The sequence below is a fragment of the Nothobranchius furzeri genome, chromosome 7 (genome assembly GCF_043380555.1).
Source record: "Nothobranchius furzeri strain GRZ-AD chromosome 7, NfurGRZ-RIMD1, whole genome shotgun sequence".
In the NCBI taxonomy this organism is placed as follows: domain Eukaryota; kingdom Metazoa; phylum Chordata; class Actinopteri; order Cyprinodontiformes; family Nothobranchiidae; genus Nothobranchius; species Nothobranchius furzeri.
This window is the reverse complement of record NC_091747.1, coordinates 53,787,093-53,805,959: the sequence shown is the minus strand read 5'-3', so window position 1 is coordinate 53,805,959 and position 18,867 is coordinate 53,787,093. Positions and strand designations below refer to the sequence as shown.

Genomic DNA, 18,867 nt, shown 5'->3' with positions numbered 1-18,867 from the left:
CCTAAATATAAACGCAACCCTGGTGTGATAAAGTAATGGACCGGTGTGATAACTAAGAGGTAAAATTGGTTTTTGGGTGTTTTGACCTGAAATATAAACAAAACTTTGTTTTGGCCTGGCCTTTGGGCGTTTTGCCTTAAACAGAAACGCAACTCTAGTTATCGCGGTGTGATAACTGAGAGGTTAAATTGGTTTTTGGACATTTCTTCTTGAATAGAAACGCAACTCTTGTCATCGATTTTTGTTGTTTGTTTGTCTTAGATGTTGTTAACCGTTGTTGAATGAATGAGAGTGTGCCTGGACTTGCCTTATCCTTGTAGACAGAAGGATATCGCAACTCATTCTACACCTGTCTCACATGTAGGTGGTCAGACTTTTAAACAGATTGGCGGACACGCCGTAAATCGAGTCCCGCTATGGTTAGATACACAGTTGAAGGGCGGATTCGTGAGCCTAAATCTGACCTCATACAGAAGAAAAGATGGTGTAACATTTAAAAATGGGAAATAAAATGTATGTTTATTAATTCTTGATCATTGATTCAATCAACTGAATGTAATATATATTGCTCTATGCCTCTTTGCATGTCCACTTATTCAGACACACCCACACAAGCCAGACACTCACTCTTTCTCTCTTTCTCTCTTCTCTCTCTCTCTCTCTCTCTCTCTCTCTCTCTCTCTCTCTCTCTCTCTCTCTCTCTCTCTCTCTCTCTCTCTTTCATTCCTTTCTTATCTCTTGGTATAAGTAAACTCTGTGACCAGTTGTTCGGGGCATTTTGCCTCGTGCATTGTGCCACAGTTATAACTGCACTGAAAAAAGTGTTTCTTTGAAAAAACTTGAAAAAACCATGTCAACTGGTAACACACAGTTGAATCAAGTTTGTTCAAAGTGAACTATAAAGTTTGATTAAAGTAAGATTTTCATTTAGATTTCTTTAAAATTTTAAGCTCATTAAAATTATCCCAACTCCTTTGGTCCAACTTAAAAATGACAAGTTAATTGAAATTACCAAACTACCTTGGTGTAACTTAAAAATTTCAAGTTCATTGAAATTATCCTAACTCCTTTGTCCAACTTAAAAATTTTAAGTTTATTGAAATTATCTTAACTCCTTTGGTCCAATTTATAAATTTCAAGTTAATTGAAATTACCCAACTACTTCGGTCCAACTTAAAAATTCACAAAAAATCAACTCTATATATATTAAAAAAACTCTTTGAAAGAACTTGAAGAAACCATGTCAACTGGTAACACACAATCTAATTAAGTTTGTTCAAAATGAAATACAAGGTGTGACTAAAGTTAGAATTTCATTCTGATTACATTGAAATTTGAAGCTCATTTTAACTACTTGGTCTAACTTGACTAAATCAACTCTATTTTCTACTACATTGTTTTTACTTTACAGTGTAAAACTACAAATTAAACAATGTGCGCTTGTTCCTACATAAAATTTTGCCTTCTAACTTTGTAAAAATAAGTACAAAATACATGAAATGTTATAGAAAATACAATACGCAAAATGTAACAAAATTTAATACAAATGCTCTCACAGTTTAACAACACAATGACTTCACATAGTGAATTGCATATAACATCAAAAAGCCAGACATTAAAACTGAATTGTAAACATTTTGGGGAATACCATTGAAGGAAGATAAATGTAATAGCTCGTTATTTTCAGCTGGCTCTGAACAAATCTAACACAGTACAAAAATGACTGAACAATACCTATATCACAAGGAAATTCCAGTGCCTGAGGGTGTACTGCAACTCTCAGTTCTGTCTTTGCTTCAATACACCTGAATAAAATGGCTGAAAAACCTCAGTATGCAGTTCAGGAATCCATAGCCCTGTTAATGACCAGATTATTTGATTCAGGTGTGTTGAAGCAGAGACACAATTAAACGTTGCCGTATACTGGCACTCGAAAACTAGAATTGCTAAACACGGGTTTAAAAAGTCAGCTGATGTACCATCAATGGTGCCCTTTTAATTTGAACCATAGGCAAAACTCATTTCACTGAAACCTACATGCAATCCAAAATCCATGGCTGAACCAGAATCAAAACCAAGATGCAGCAAAAGAACAAATCTAAACTGAAGTGCATATAAAAAACAGAGTAGATGACACTTGGCTTTAAAGGGATTTTCCAATCCTAAGTAAAACTTTGGTAAATGAGAAAAAAAAACATTCTGTAACAGCCCAGTTTTTCTCCTGTTTTAGCAGCAGTCTATTTGCTTCGTTTTAGCCCAAAAACAATATAAATTAATTTTAACAAAAGCATTTCATTCCCCTTTACCTTTATTGTTTTATGCTCAACTAAAGTAAACTGTCTGTTGCCAGATCAGGAGAATGACTGGACTGGTTACAGAATGTTTTTTCCCCTCACTTATCTAAGTATTACTTAGAATTGGAAAATCCTAGAAATTCTATTTTCAAATTACTTCACCGTCAGTGAACAATCAAGGCTTAGATTATAGTTTCTGCACCATGCTGGGAAAAAAGACAGCTACAAACAACATACCTGTGCTACAGGTACATTTTGGAAAAGGAAATGGCAAAAACTGATCTTGTGGTTGCAAACCACCAATATTAATTCATATTTAGCAGTTTCACATACAGGTTCTGCACCTTTGGAGACATCTTTTGAGGTTCCAGCTCCATTATAATTTTCTGCAACACCTCAAATGTAAAGCGAAGGACCTTTGGATAAGCCAGATTAAGAATGTAGATCAAACCTAACAGGAGTGCACATGCTGTTCCAACTGAGGACAGTCTATCAAGAACCTCTACTCCTTCGATTACAATCCCAATGTCCTCAGGAGGCCCTTGAAGTTCATCTCCCTCGGACCGGATGACATACACAGCCATCGTGACGTCTTCCAGGTCTTTTTGCATCTCTGCTCTGTGACTGTCCTGCAAAACAACACAAAAGTCTGTCAGCTGGCACATTTAGCTTATCATGGCTGGAATCGTCCCTGTACCGAATTTTATTTTTATATTAATCCTTCAACAAAATTTCAATGGATATTTCCTTAGACCAGGGATTCCCAAAGTGTGGTGCGCGCACCCCGTGTAATGGCTGCGGAGCTCAGAGAAGTCTGTCATATGTCACCATTAGCGTAGCCAGAAACTCATTTGTGGGTGGGCCTAAGAAAAAGTAAGTGGGCACAATAAATGTAATTGAAAACAAGTATATTTTTGCGCGTGTGTGTGTCCTCCACATGTGCCCTAGCTTCATAATAACAATGCGCCGAGCTTCAGCACTCTGGCCTGCGCACGCCGATATGTTCCATATTTGATCATTTTTAACGATGTTGGAGGAATCTGAAGGTGAGTCATTCTGGCAGATTGTAATTAACATCCCGTCTCATGCAGGTGTTCTGACATTGTAAACACCGCGGTCAAGTGACCCAGTCACATAACCAACATGGACGAAGTGCCGCTCACCGTTGACATCCCGGTGAATCACACTGTTGAGAAGAAGGGGACTAGCACGGTACCGATACGCACAACGGGACGCAAAAAATCTGCATTTACTGTTGTGCTTGGCTGCCATGCTAATGGACAGAAACTGCCACCTATGGTGATTTTTAAGAGAAAGACTCTGCCTAAAGAGAAATTTCCAGCTGGAGTCATCGTCAAGGCTAACGAAAAGGGCTGGATGGATGAGGACAAAATGAAAGAGTGGCTGAATGAGGTGTATGTGAAGAGACCAGGCGGTTTTTTTCCACACGTCACCGTCCCTGTTGATCTATGACTCCATGCGCGCTCATCTCACGGACGATGTGAAAAAACGGGTAAAGCAAATTAACTCGGAGCTCGCTGTTATTCCAGGAGGCTTGACAAAGGAACTCCAACCGCTGGACATTGGCGTGAACAGGGCGTTCAAAGTAAGGCTACGAGCCTGGATTTGATGATTAATTACTGGTAATAGCGCTCAAATAAAGCACAACCAAACTCATATTTGCTCCCACTGCCTTTTTTAATAAAACACAATTCAAATCACACTATTTTCTTAGGCCTTTTAATAACAAACATATGATTTTGTTCATGTGGAAAGTTTATGTGGTTAAATCTACCAACTAAACACATTCTGAACTTCAACACAGCGCATAAGGGGATGTGAATCTTCCGTTTTGTTTTGCTGTGCCAGGTTGGAGGGAATTAAGGTTATTTAAGTGGTTCAGAGTTTTAAAAAAAAACAGTAGATATGTTTCACAAGGTGCTGCTAGTTATGTTAAATCTTACTTCTGATTTTACTATTTAAAACAATAATAATCAACTTCTTCATGTTTGCTCAGAGATGTACAGAGCTGTTGTCCTTCGGGAGTGCTGCAGGAGGACACACAGGGATATATGGGGGTTGGATGAGGAAAACGAAATAAAGCAAAACTGTTTTGTGATCAGTTTAATTTGACATGAACACGACAAACACGCTTCCTTGACAATCTTTGTGAGTAAAAAAAACGTGTAGAAATAAAAACGAACATGTGATATTAGAGAAATAGCGGGCAAGCGGTGTTGATGCATGATTGCGCATGCGCCGTGAGCAGTTCTGGTACTTTTTGGGTCTCAGCCGCTTGCTGCACCACTTCAACCGTGCAATCGTGAGCTCGCACGGACTTCTGGCGTGTTATTTTGCTCGTCCCTCGTGAGGATATCGCAAAGTTGAAGCGGCGCTGCGAGCAGCTGCGACCCAATAAGTATCAGAACCGCTCACGACGCATGCGCAATCATGCATCAACACTGCTCGCCCGCTATTTCCCTAATAACACACGCTGTTCGTTTTTATTTCTACACGTTTTTTATTCACAAAGATTGTCAAGAAAGCGTGTTTGTCTTGTTCATGTCAAATTAAACTGATCACAAATCACAGATTTACTTTCTTTATTTCGTTTTACTCATCCAACCCCCATAAATCCCTGTGTCCTCCTGCAGCACTCCCGGTGTACGACCGGCTTTAGTAGGAGGGAGACCCGCAATTATCGCTTTGTCACGCGTGTCTCATTGAAAATGAATGGAGGAGAGGCGAAGTTGCCTCCCGAGTGTCGAGCCCATTAGAAGAGCACGAGCCGTCAGCGCACGCAATGAGGAAGTGCACGTGCGCTCTAAACCAGGTCTGAACCAGGACTAGACCAGTAATGGGCTCGACACACAGGAGGCGACAAACGACCGCGATCAGCGAAATTTGTCGCTGTCGCTTTTATTACCTGTCACACGGGAGGCGATCCGCGGCAGCGGCAAAGCCGTCTACGCGTTCTGTTCCATGGCGAAATCGAAACTTCCGTTGTTTTGCTTGGCTGTGTCAGGTTGGAGGGAATTAAGGTTATTTAAGCGGTTCAGAGTTAATAAAGTGGTAGATATGATGTTTCACAAGGTGCTGCTAGAGTTATGTGAAATCTTACTTCTGATTTTAATATATAAACATAATAATAATCAACTTCTCCATCATGTTTGCTCGGAGGTGTACGGAGCATCCTGTCCGCTCATTGGTCAGTGAATGAAACCTCCGTTGATTGGTCCTCGTCCGAGCGACAGCGATGAAAAGTTGAAAATGTTTCAACTTTCTGGGATCGTGTCGCTGGATCGTCCGTGCACGACACGTGCACGAGTGCAAACTTTCACATGCACGTTTTTCGCTTGGTAGGAGAGAGACCCGCGATTATCGCTTTTTCGCACATGTCTCATTGAAAATGAATGGAGGAGAGGCGATGTCGCCTCCCGTGTGTCGAGCCCATAAAGTGAAGCATGCTTTTGGCTGTTATAATTTTCACAATGTCTGGTTTGCACTGATATGTTCCGAGTCCCGAACCCGCACAGATGTTTTACCGGTACGTTTTACCGTGCCCACGCCCGCACCCTATAACCTGGTGCGCCTTTTGTATGTGTTAAATACCAAAAAGACACGTAACTGAAGCTGCGCCTTATGGTCGTGAAACTACGGTATTTTCTTTTAAAAGAACCGCAGTCTGCGCACAAAGTAAAAAAAAAAAAACATCAACCTTTGTTGTTTTCTTCCGTGATATCCCACGCTATCCTCAATGCTGTCCCCCTGTTTACCTGCCTTCCTTCCCCCCGCCTGCTGTCTCCGCCCATGGCCCGATTCCTCAGACAGCAATCTGAACACAACTGGACCGAGACCGGCCGAGTGATGCTGGGCCAAAGTGAGCTGATCTGATCCTTGTGTGAAAGCGCTATGAGGCTGCCACGTCTGGTAATTTTTGGTATTTTAGTAAAACTTAATTTTCTACCAAATATTGTCCTTGTGGTGCCCAAAAGGACAATAGTTCTAAGCTAAACACTTTATACACACAATCATTCAGAACATTTTTATTTACCCGTTTAAAGATTTACTTACCGTGTATTCTTTGATGAAAGCATTTCCATCCTCTCCAAGGAAAGGGACGAGGGCTTTCAGGACACACTCTCTTTTTTTGTTGACGTCTTCGGTCTAGTTTTGAGAGATACAATGTAATAAGAAACAAAGCCAACATTGTGTTTTTCTTTGGTTACTCATCATTGGTCTCCTGAATTTAGTTCACCTGGTCAAAGATTTGTGTCAGCCCAGATATCTTCTCCCTGGTTGATCCTCCTCTTGAGCGAATGGCGGTCATCAATTTGGTGGAGTACTTGTCAAGTTGGGAAAAAAACTTCTGCTCTAGGGGAAGAGCTACAAGCCTCTGGAACTCTGCATTGATCTGCAAGAAAAACATAAAAGCTTTAATATATAAAGCCTCTGTCAACGATTAAATTAAATAACAATGTCTTCTTACCTCGCGTTGATCAAAAAGAGCCGGCCATCGACCCTTAAAATCCTGGATTCTTGGCTCACCGTCCACCACCTCTTGTCGCCTGTATGCAAAAGTGCGTGCCATTTTGTCTGCAATGACCCGGTCATTGTGTCTTATTTTCACTTCAGTCAGAAGTGAAAGTCTTTCCTGTTCAAGGGATTCGGAAGTGTCCCCAGTTGGCAAAGATGGATAAAAGTTAGCTTCTGCCCTTTTAGGCCTTTTTACGTTTCTGCCAGAAGATCCTTCTGTAACTTTGGACTTCATGGAGTTAACAGCTACCTCTGGGCACCCGTGCAGTCTGAGCTGGGTTCTAAGATTTCCCATTTTGTACTTGAGCCTCTGCTTCCATCCGTACCATCCATTTGAGGATCCAGGTTCCTTCAAACACGGATGTTTTTTGATTAAAGCTTCTGCCACTGCAACAAAGTGTTCATCACATGGATAAGCTTTGTACTTGAAGATTTCTTCAGATACTTTGTTCAGAATGTCAGATTTGGTTCTTGTGCTGAGATACACCAATTTGGAGGATGATTTGTATTCAGCATTTCCCCTTTCAAGCACAAGCTCGGTGTCATACGAAAATTGTGGAATAGGAAACACCGCCGGCCACTGCACGCTTCGAAATGACAGTTTTGGAGGAGAAGGGAGTATGTTTGTGTTGTTTGATGCCTGTAAAGAGCAATCAACAGCATCAAAAGTGGCACAAGCTGATGAAACATCATCAGTAAGTGTGATTATGAGTGGAACAACTTCCTGTTGAACCACCTTGATTGTTCCCAAATCCTGCAGTTCAGAGGTTGCGTTTAGATTGAAGAACTCATTTCCAAAATCTTGGTCCATGTATTGCAGGCGAATTTCTGTTGTGATTCCAAAGGTGTTCTTTACGACATTGACAAGTTCTAATAAAGACTGGGGTATACCATTTGGAAGAATCAATTTTTCCACATTGTTTTCGCCCAAGATGACTTTAAGTCTTGCTGCACCCATGGTAATCTGAAAAACAAACAATTGGCATGAGTCTCTACTTCATGTTCTTAAGGACAAAAAAAAAAGTACATGTAAAGCTTAGGGTTAAATACCCCGTTCTGAAATTAGCATCAAAATATCTAAAAACAAATTGGCCGTAAAATGTGATCTGATATTCTAAGCAACAACAATAATCAGTCTGCCTTAAAATACCACACATAGAATTATGTGTTTTCAAACTAAAATAATGCATTAAGTAAACATTCAGAGTGCACGTGGAAAAAGTATGTGAACAATAAATAGTTGAAGCTCCTTTGACAGCAATAACTGTTCAATAATGCTCAATGAGGAGAAGAATCCAAGCATCAGCTAAAGACTGAAAGAAATCAATGGGATGTGCCAACAACCCTTTTAGCACATATTCTTTGGACAAATGGAACCAGAATTGAGTTGTTGAAAGAACTACCCAACACTGCGTGGAGAAAAAGAGGCTCAGTACAGCAACATCCGAAACTCATCCCTACTGAGAAGTATGGTGGTGGGGCATCGTGGTTGAGGCTGCTTTGCTGCGTCAGGGCCTGGGGGGGATTGCTCTCATGGAAGAAAAGATGAATTCCTAAGGTCTGATCTGAACTACAGGAAACATTTGGTTGAACTTCTTACTGCCAAAAGAGGTTCAATCCGCTATTAAATCCAAGGGTTTACAAGCTTTTTCCACCTCCACTGTTAATGTTTACATGGTGTGTTCAATAAAAAAATAAAAACAAAATTATTTTCGTGGTTTTAGTTTCAGCAGACTGTCTATTGTTGGGACTTTGATGAAGATCAGATCACATTTTAGGACCACAACGGGCAGAAATCCATGAAACTCCACAGGGTTCACAAACCTTTTCCTGCAACTGTATATAAAGATTCTTTAACTAGTTAATATGACACAAATATTCCAATTACAAGCATTGCATACACATCATTCTCCTCACCCTTTAAACATGAATGTATCTTTTTAAAGTGACAAGGCGCATTCCTCCAATTCTGTAGTCAACAAGGGGGTATCTGTCAAGCAGTTCTTTAGGCTCCAGAACTTCTACTTCCTTGTTTGGAGAACATTTTAGATCATATGATCTAAAATGTTCAATGTACCACACACTGAGCTTTTTGACAACAAACAGAGGGTTGTTGTGAAGAATGACCATGTGGATAATCTCACAAAACTCTGGTAGTCCTCCCAGCGAGCCATGGACCAGGATCATTCCACATTTGTAAAGAAGTCCATTGTGTGTCACACTTTCAGCAAAGGCAACGGTCTCTACATTTACAGACTTTTGTTTAAGAGCGCTTACAATGTCCTTGTTCAGAATGTCCGTTTGAACGTTGGTGACAGTGGAAACTTCCAATGAAGGTTTCAAAACCTTGCAGGACTGTAGGTGGTGAGCCATCTGTAGCTGGTGTTTTTCTGCAAGCGTGAGCAACACATTTTTGAAGCATCTGACGTTCCTTGCAACTCTCTTAAAAAAGCTGTGCTTTGACTCAAAGCGCATTGTCCAGAGGGCAACAAGTGGTCCATACTGACGTATCAAGTGCGGATAGTGCTCAAGGAAGTGATGCTTGGGCTTAAGTTCACAGTCAGTAAAGACCTCTTGGAATTTGACCCTGTGCTCTGAAATCTTAAAATCAAGATATGCAACGGACTCTTCTGTCTGAACTGGACAAACTATTATTTCAACAATGTCCTTTAAGTCCAAAAGAACTTGCCAAGCTGGCTCCTCACAAGGAACACTTTGCCCTAACAACAAGGGAAGAAATCGAAGCAAACTCCAGTTCTCATGGGCATTGCCGCCCACAGTCTTTTTTGATGCAAAACTCTGAGCAACAGGGTGAGGTCTGTTAGTTTTGTCACTCCATTTGAAGTTGAATGATGATATTGCTTCATTCAAAGCAACTAGTGTGACATATTTTTTTTTAATGAAAACTCCAAGGCAAAGGGCAATTTCAAAAGGAACTATGCCCTCAAAAACATCATGGGCAAGGTCCGGTGGAAATCCTTTGGTTAGATCAAAATACAACAGTTCTGACAAGACACAATTTGACTTGACACCATAACAACTGGATATTTCAGTTCCTTCAAGACTTTTTAGGTGATCTGAATGAATATTTTTGTCTCTTAATGTAAATGTTCCTCTGTTAACCTCAGTTGTTTGATATTGAGAGGATTTTGCAGTGCAAAAGCGACAAATGTAGTCTCCAGTAAAATTCTCTACAAACCCAGCAATACCATGTGCAGCGAGGTTGTCAGCCACTACACATTGAAGGGTTCCTTTGAGGGTTTTACCTAACTTTGGAACATACAAACCACTCTGTTCCAAAAACAGAAGATCTCTTATTAGAGGCTCTAAGACTTTTGCATAACTGTAAGACTTTAGATCATTGCTCTTAATTAAAGCTGCCAAGTAAATAGACGACAATGCAGAGTTACAACCGGGGAGCAAATTACCGAGAGTCCAATACAATCCACAAATTTTGTGCTTTCTTTTAGATGTCCCAAGGGGATTGCATATCTCAAAATCATCAATGTATAATATTAATGAAATGCTTTCCTCGTTTGAGAGAACTTTTTCTTTGAATATGGCACCATCAAAAAATGACTTGTAAATGCCTTCTCCTGAGTCTTTATGTAATGTTTGTATATGCTCTGTTTGACTCAGTATTGCTTCACAGTCCAAGATTTCCTGTAGAGTCTTTAAAATTGAAATATACTGAAATGACTTTCCATTTTTTTTATCAAGAAAATATTCTAACGGTTCAACTACACCAAAATGTCTTCTATAATAAGCCTTTCGCCTCCAAACACTGGAGAGGGGCCCTTTTTTCCTTATTGCCTTTTTAACAGGGTTTTTGTCACAAACTGCACTTGCTAAATTTTCCACAAGTAAATGGTCAAAAGGACAGTTATTCTGTTGAAGTATTTGCACAACTGTATTCTTAGTAACTGGTACACAGAGCGAACCGATCAAATAACTCAACTCTTGTAAGAGCTCATCGACTGCTGCATTAGACACAAGAAAAACACTTTCTAACTTAAGAAGAACGGAAGCAAGTTTGATCTCAAAATCCTTCTCTAACTGCTCAGCATCATCATCTAAAGTTTCATTACAGCCAATACTGCTTTCCCCATCTGAGAAAACAGCAACACTGGCAGATAATTCTTCAGGGTTTTTTGTAAGTAAAACTATTTCTGGTTTAAACTCATCAACTTTACCAGAATGTTTTCTGTATTTATGACTTTTGTAGTTTTCATAGACATTTGTTTTGTAGAAACAGTTCTGGTACACACAAGTGACACACACTTTGTTTTTAAGATGAGCAAAAATATGATGAAAGAAATCCCTTTCTGTAGAATGCAGACTACAAGAACAAACGGGACATATATATGCTGATGCCTTTGTTTGTGGTTTAAAAGAGGAATGACATCTTGCTAGATGGCTCCGTAAAGCATTCCAAGTTTTGAATCGGCAGGCACAACTTAAATAGGTGCATGGATAAGAATGACCTCTTCCATATTGTCCGTGGCTTAGTTTGTAGTGCCCAAGCAGTTGAGATCTTCTTGTGAAGACACTATGACAGTCTTTGCAACTCCATGCCATTCAATTTGACACTAGAAAAAGAAGACAGATGGACCACTTGTTACAAATGAGTTTGTCCACACTTTTCTCCTCCTTCAGGAAGACCACTGTTTAAACACCAGTCAATGAGAGCTTCAGAGGTTAATAGTTTTGTTGCAGATTAAAAAGTTGTTGCATCAGTTTAAATGTAATTTACCATATTTTCACGACCATAAGGCGCACCTAAAAGTCTAAAATTTTCTCCAAAATGTACGCTGCGCCCTGTGGTGCGGTGTGCCTATTGTGTTGTTGTGAGAAGCGAACGTAGTAGAAAACAAGAGGCGTGGCGTGAACGTGCGGACGTGAGCGAAGACAGACCTGTGGATCTGCTACATCATCATCAACATCCTCGCTATTTGCGTCAGACTCCGGCTGTGAGTCTCCGTCCACTTCCTCTTCTTCCAGTTAAAAAAACAGCCGTACTATCTGAACTGCCTGGTGGACATTTATCCTTCTCATCATCCTTTATTAAAGCCTAATAAAAGCCTGCTAAACTGCAGAGACAACATATCTGTCCGGATCGCTCCAAAATATGAGGTTTACCGTCAATATCTGTCTAATTGTTGTTACTCCGCTCGCGCCACTGCTTTCCCCGCAAAGCGGCTCCTTTTTGCGCACATCTCGTTACTCATGCAGCCTTCCTCTCTCTCTCAGCTACATAATGATCCTTTTAATAAACTGAATATGTGAGACTTCCACCAACAGCAAAAGGATCTCATGTTTTTGTGGGGGATTTTTTACGTTCACAAGCACATTCCCTCTCACGGATTACTAAACTGCTGTTTAGACAAGTTATCAGATTGTCTAAAAATAGATAATTTTTTAGTTTAGTATAACTCCGCTTTTACGTTGCCTATTAACAAAATGTAAAAACAGGGGTGTAGTTTATAATCTCCTTTTTAAAGCTGAATTGAAACCAAAAGTCAGGGAGGCGGAGTCTTGCTGCTACAGCGTCCCAAATCAGACCTGTTCAAAAGACGCGGATATGCGTCCATGTACCCCAGAGGGTTAATAAAACAATTCAAATCACACTATTTTCTTAGACCGGTTAATAACACAGATATGATTTTGTTCATGTGGAAAGTTTATGGTTAAATCCACCAACTACCGGTAAACACATTCTGAACTTCAACACAGCGCATCAGCGCTTGAAGCGGCGCTGCGAGCAGCTGCGACCCAAAAAGTACCAGAACCGCTCACGGCGCATGCGCAATCATGCATCAACACCGCTCGCTCGCTATTTCCCTAATAACACACACTGTTCGTTTATATTTCTACACGTTTTTGTTACAAAGATTGTCAAGAAAGTGTGTTTGTCGTGTTCATGCCAAATTAAACTGATCACAAAACACAGATTTACGTTCTTTATTTCGTTTTCCTCATCCAACGGCATAATTCAATGTAAAATCAATGGAGCAGCGCGACCGTGAGAGACAGGGCATCACACGTCAACTAAGAAGCAGCTGTGCGTCCAGAAAGCACGCAATCACCTCACTTGAGCGGCAGATGCGAGCTGACGAGGCGTGTGTTTTGCGATTGCTGCAGCTGCTGCGTGACGCCTGGGAAAAGGAAAAGCTGACTGCTCAACTTGGAATGGACCTCGCTGAGAGGAATAGAAGATGGAGACTGGATACCCTGGTGAGTTTATATTACTGTTGGAACCCTTCACGAGGTACTGTCACCATGGAAACACATATACAGTCTATGTGGATCAGTAGATCCTTGCATGTCCGCCTAGACGCCTGACCAAATCGATTAAAATACTTACATTTAGCCCCGCATTCAACTCTTCCTGCACGCACGGCAAGGTGCGATTGCAGGTGCATCCAAATAGATGTTTACAGCGATTTTAACGCCAGAATCGCGTGCAGTCTGTAATGGTACGTGACCACCGCACGCGATTCTGGCGTTAAAATTGCTGTACACTCCTCTGTTCGGACGCAGGTGAAGTCGCACCTTGCCGGGCGTGCAGGACGAGTTGAACGCACAGCTAATGTCAATATTTTGACCAATTTGGACGGGCGTCTAGGCGGACATGCAAGGATCTACTGATATCGCATATACTGTATATGTGTTTCCATGGCGACAGTACCTCCTGAACATTCCGACAGCAAAATAAACTCACCAGATGTCGAGTCTCCTCTCTTCTATTCCTCTCAGTGAGGCCCATTCCAAGTTGAGCAATCAGATTTTCCTTTTGCCAGATGCACACGCAGCAGCTGGAGCAGTCACAAATGACACGCCTCGTCAGCTCGCACCTGCCGCTGAGGTGAGGTAATCTCGCGCTTTCTGGACGCACAGCTGCTTCCGAGTTGACGTGTGACGCCATGTCACTCATGGTCGCGCTGCTCCATTGATTTTACATTGAATTATTTCGCAAAACAACCAGAATCGTGTGCGGTGGGCACATACCGTAAGCACTGTAACACAGAAATGAGGTGTTTGTTTACCTTTTGCTGACATGTTTCGGCTGGAACTACCCCCTTCGTCAGAGCCATCAGCTGTTCGCGGCGTCACTTCCGTTTATGTGCGGGCAGCAAAGGACGATGTCGCCCTCTGCTGCCCGCAGACAGCACACAGATCATTAACACAGAACAACAAAAATACAGAAGATGGATTAAGAAAGCGATAGAGATAAGGAGACGTGGACACAACACCATGAACAGGGACGACGGGGTATACATGTTGGACCACGCATGGGACTGTGTCATCAGTGGGGAGGACGCGGGCAGCAGAGGGCGACATCGTCCTTTGTTGCCCGCACATAAACGGAAAAAACGCCAGCGAACAGCTGATGGCTCTGACGAAGGGGGTAGTTCCAGCCGAAACATGTCAGCAAAAGGTAAACACCTAATTTCTCTGTGTTACAAAAGAAAAATGAAGACAATCATGAACACACACACAGAATGAATATACAGAAGATTTTTAAAGAAAGTATTCTGTTCATGAGGGCAAGCATGTTATTGATAATAAAAAAGTACTTTAAAATAAGAAATTCCCTTGGGTCATCTGAAGAAAGCAAAGTTGGGGATTGTATTTGGAATGTTTTCTTGCATCGGTTAAAATGTAATTTACTTCCTTTAAAATCAAATATAATTCAGTTTAACACACTTAAAAAAATTATTTAAAAAAAAATCAACCCAATGCATAAAGAAAGTATTCTGTTCATGGGGCCAAGCATGTTATTGATAATAAAAAAGTACTTTAAAATAAGAAATTCCCTTGGGTCCTCGAAAGAAAGCAAAGTTGGGGGTTGTATTTGGACTGTTTTATTGCACAGCTGAAATTGCACTGTAATTATTTGGCAGATTTAATTTCTTAACATTACTACAATTTTTACCCTTAATGTTATACAAACACAATTGTAAATTTAAGCTGTCCTTGAACTATTTTAAGAAACAAAAACTATTTTGAGGCACAACTAGGGTCTCTTGTGGTATTGTTACCAAGTAATATAAAATGAACTATTATCTTTACATCAGATTTGACTGTAATAAACCTAAACAATGATGGGGGAGGTAGTGTCATGTCTACTGTTTTAATTGTATTCTTTATTAGCAGATAATATTGGAACCTCAAGATTTTTTTTAGCATTCCTATGATATAATACTCGTTTACAAAGAGGCTGGCCCAGAAGATACTTAAATTTAAAAACTTACTTGAAAAGCTATGTCTTTTCAGTGGAACACAGGAACACTAATGGGCTGACTTACAGCAATAATGTAGTATTTAATGCAAACGTGATAGGGCCTTTAATAAATAAAATAATAAAAATTAATAATTTAATTAAATGTATACAAAACTCACATTTGCAATTCCAGATGTTGGGTGGTTTTCTACCAGGGACTGAGGAAAAATGAGCAAGAGAAGAAGAAAATTAATTAATATATAAGCGGTTAAACTTTCCATCTATCAAAGTGCCAGTGTTCATTGATAACTTACATTACATTGAACAAGGCAAAAAGGAATCAGGAGAGCTGAAGGGGAAAAGAAAAAATTACAAATGTGTTCATACAACCCCACTTTAAATATTGAATCTGATATTACAGATATGGTGAAACAAAAGACTGGGGGGAAAAAACAAGTTTTTTTACTGACATTACATTTGTAAACATTTTCATTACATTTTATTATTCTAGTGATTAACACCAAATCCTTAAGACTGCCCTTTTTGCACACTAAATGCTGTAGTGTCTAAAGCCGGGCATACACTGTGCGACTTTTTCACTTTTTTGAGCCGATTTTCCAGTCGTGCGAGAATCCACAAGATCGGGGAGAGTTTTGCGCTGAGCATCTTGTAGTGTACAGGGGGTTATGAGAGGCGATTAACACCACGTGACCAACTACCGATTAGCAATCGTAAACTCGCACAAACTTCTGGTGTGTTTGAAATGTTGATCGTCCCTCGTGATGGTATCGCACTGTTGAAGCGATGCTGCGAGCAGCTGCGACCCAAAAAGTATCAGAACCGCTCACGGCGCATGCGCAATCCTGCATCTGCTCGCTATTTCCCTAATAACACACGTTGTTCGTTTTTATTTCTACATGTTTTTTTACTCACAAAGATTGTCAAGAAAGCGTGTTTGTCGTGTTCATGTCAAATTAACCTGATCACAAAACACAGATTTACTTTATTTCGTTTTCCCCACCAGCCCCCATAAATCCGTGTCCCTGCAGCACTCCTGAAGGACAACAGGCAAGACAAAAAAGTCTGACGTGGAGTAAAAACTGCTATTTTTAGCATATTTTTAGGGCCGACGTGTTGCTATCATACGTACAGAGTGAGCAGTCAGGTCACAACAGAGAACTGGGTCGTGCAGTGTGAGCGCATGACTTGTGAGAACTGCCCTGCGAGGAAGTCGTACAGTTAAGAGCTGAAGCTGAGTGAAAAAGTCGCATAGTGTCCGCCCGGCTTTAAACGAGTCAAGCTCTACAGTTTTGATAGGGGAAGACAGAAAATCAGACACGAATTCCGGAGATTTTCAAAATACTGGTTAACAAGGAAATAACCGTAACAAAAGTTAAACGGGTTCTAAATTTGACTACACTTGACACTGGGATTGAAGTTAGTTTGTCTGTGGATCTAATTTGCTACTTTTTGATCCTGGACGACGAGAATTTAATCCTTAAAGTAGAGAATTCAGCCAGTTTATCCAACACCACTAGTAATATTTAGGCTAACAGGAGGACATGAAAACTAAGGAGGCATCGACAGAAATACCTTCTGGGTTGATGGTGAGTTTAATACTTTTCATACGTTTTCTTACCTTTTAAACTATCCTCCGATGGAGACGTATTTCTGTCATTTTCATGATCGCGGTACAGAACGCAGCTCAACGATGGGAAGGAAGGGACCATGCAGTCGCGAATGCGAAGCAGGCACGTGCCGAATGCGAAGCAGGCACGTGCCGGCAGGGAGAGAGAGAGAGAGAGAAGAATCTACGGGGCTTCCTCAACTGACTTTCACGGGCAAATAATGAGTGTTACATTTTTACACTCTATGGCGTTGTTGCTAACAACTGCTGGGGCAGAGAAGACGCCTCTTATTACGCATCACGGGAGTTCTGTGATAAGAACCTTTTAAATCGACAAAAACGTAGAAAAATTACCGTTTAATAAAAAAAATCCTTTGTCTAAAAATCTAAATCTCACCAACAATATTCTTGGCACTCACTGTGGTTTTACAAAACCTAAGTTGATACCACTAGCATTTAAAACATATTGAAAAGTAAAGCACATTCATTAATACAGTTATAAAGTCATAATATTACTACATAAAACCATATTTTACCGAAGAACTTACCGTTGTTTCAGCTCCGGTTCCGAGAATGGTGCTGGTAGATGGTCAATCTAGAACTTCAGAGGCGGGAATAAATCTGACGTGATGACGTCATACGCACTAGTTAGTTCTATTTAAATTCAGCACTTTGGTTCAATAAGGAAACATCACTTTGCCCTTAGTTGGGCAGTTTCAAGTTGTTTGCCACCACATTTTTGAGTTGTGATCCTTAACTCAAAAAATGTACATTTAATTTTCGTAAAATATTACATTACATTGACTATTGTTAAATATACTTTTTTCAGTGTGTTTGACTTGTCTGTTCGTTGTCTCCTTTTTCTCTTCGACTACAGGAAATGGGTTATTGATAAAATCCATGACACTACATATTTTCAAATCAACAATTAAAAGCAAATAAAGCTGCTGGCAAGCAGAAAGAAAGGAGAGAAGAAGGAAGTTGAGAAAGCCTTTTTCGAGGGTCAGCCATGCAGCAATTGCTCTGCACAGTCGAGGAGTGGAGATAAGCCACAAATCTGATGCTTGCATATCAAGTGTTTGCCTTAAAGTCACCACATTTCTAGTTGCTGAGTCACAGTTCTGATTCACCAGTGAAAAGAGGTCTGTTTGTGTTTGTGCTGTTTTTAAAGGGAAATTATTTTTTTTAATTAGTGTTTTTAAGACAAATGGGAGCTTTAAGGAGGACCAGCAGATATTGATTATTTGTCTGTTTGACAACAAAAAGCTTTAAAGATGCTTGAATGAAAATTTCATTCACTCACTGCTAAAAGTCTGTAATCAAAAGTGAATTTCTATTGGTTCCTAGTGCTGACATTTATAAAATGGATTTTTATGTTAACAAATGGATGCAGACGTATAGTATCAGAAGAGCGAAACACAGATCTCTTATGAGGTATTGTTCAAATCTGCAGTCTCAATGCATCTGTGTCAGATGAGATAATTCATTTCATCGTGTTTCTGTTTCACGGTTATGCTCACAGTCCTGCAGCACCTCCCCAGTAATTGCTTTTGTTTATTTCCTCAGCATTGATGCCTTGAATCATGTGTTTCACCTTGTTTGGTTTCATCTGTTGTCAGTAACACCTGGAGGGCAGCACATTTGTGACACTTTTATTTAAGATACAAGTTAAAACCTATGGCCACGGAAAGAAATGTTCATACGACACACATCTGAAGAGCAATCAAAGATTTTCTTGTATCGTTTGTAAAACTGATGAAAAGGCTTAACCATTACGAAGGTATTATAGTTATTTAACCCAATATTGAAAATATTAGGTTGAAAAACTATAATACCTAACAATAGAAACATTGATGAAAAGGCTTAACCAATACGAAGGTATTATAGTTTTTAAACCCAATATTGACAATAGTATTTCAAGTTTATTTAAAGGTTCACTGAGAAACTGTATTTTACTTATTGTTTTTGAAAAATTATCAAATATGAGTTTACTATGTAGGCTAAACATAAATATAGTCTTCAACTCCTATTTCCTGCATCAGCTGTTGATAGAAAATAGACGGGAAATTGCTTGTGTTAGAAAAACTGTCAATTCCACGACACATTTCTAAATTAACAATTCAATTCAAATTTATTTGTATAGCGCCAAATCATAATAAGAGTCATCTCAAGGCACTTCACATAGT

General features: G+C 40.0%; 1 protein-coding gene across 4 annotated transcripts; it reads right to left on the bottom strand.

Annotated features, from left to right (window-relative positions):
* Positions 1–2,382: 2,382 nt before the first annotated feature.
* Positions 2,383–17,297, bottom strand: LOC139070678 (uncharacterized). 4 transcript variants are annotated; one of them, XM_070553373.1, is made up of 8 exons: positions 16,694–16,758; positions 15,369–15,403; positions 15,234–15,272; positions 11,315–11,419; positions 6,784–7,794; positions 6,553–6,708; positions 6,369–6,461; positions 2,383–2,923 (listed from the first exon to the last, which is right to left on the bottom strand). In XM_070553373.1, exons 4-8 carry the CDS (start codon positions 11,321–11,323, stop codon positions 2,600–2,602), a joined length of 1,593 nt encoding a protein of 530 aa, XP_070409474.1. In that variant the 5' UTR covers positions 11,324–11,419; positions 15,234–15,272; positions 15,369–15,403; positions 16,694–16,758; the 3' UTR covers positions 2,383–2,599. The 4 variants fall into 4 exon arrangements, with proteins under 4 accessions (XP_070409474.1, XP_070409475.1, XP_070409473.1 ...); XM_070553374.1 differs by lacking the exons at positions 11,315–11,419; positions 16,694–16,758 and adding an exon at positions 17,230–17,297; XM_070553372.1 differs by lacking the exon at positions 11,315–11,419 and having other exon boundaries at positions 16,694–17,017.
* Positions 17,298–18,867: the final 1,570 nt, after the last annotated feature.

What these genes read in the sequence shown, in the direction of transcription:
- LOC139070678 (XM_070553372.1), bottom strand. Translation starts at nt 16,784, where the DNA reads ATGGTCCCTTCCTTCCCATCGTTGAGCTGCGTTCTGTACCGCGATCAT. An exon ending in ATCGGAGGATAGTTTAAAAG is followed by an intron (nt 15,404 to 16,693) that starts GTAAGAAAACGT and finishes TTTCCCCTTCAG; the next exon opens with CTCTCCTGATTCCTTTTTGC. An exon ending in CTCTTTTTGATCAACGCGAG is followed by an intron (nt 6,709 to 6,783) that starts GTAAGAAGACAT and finishes TTTTTCTTGCAG; the next exon opens with ATCAATGCAGAGTTCCAGAG.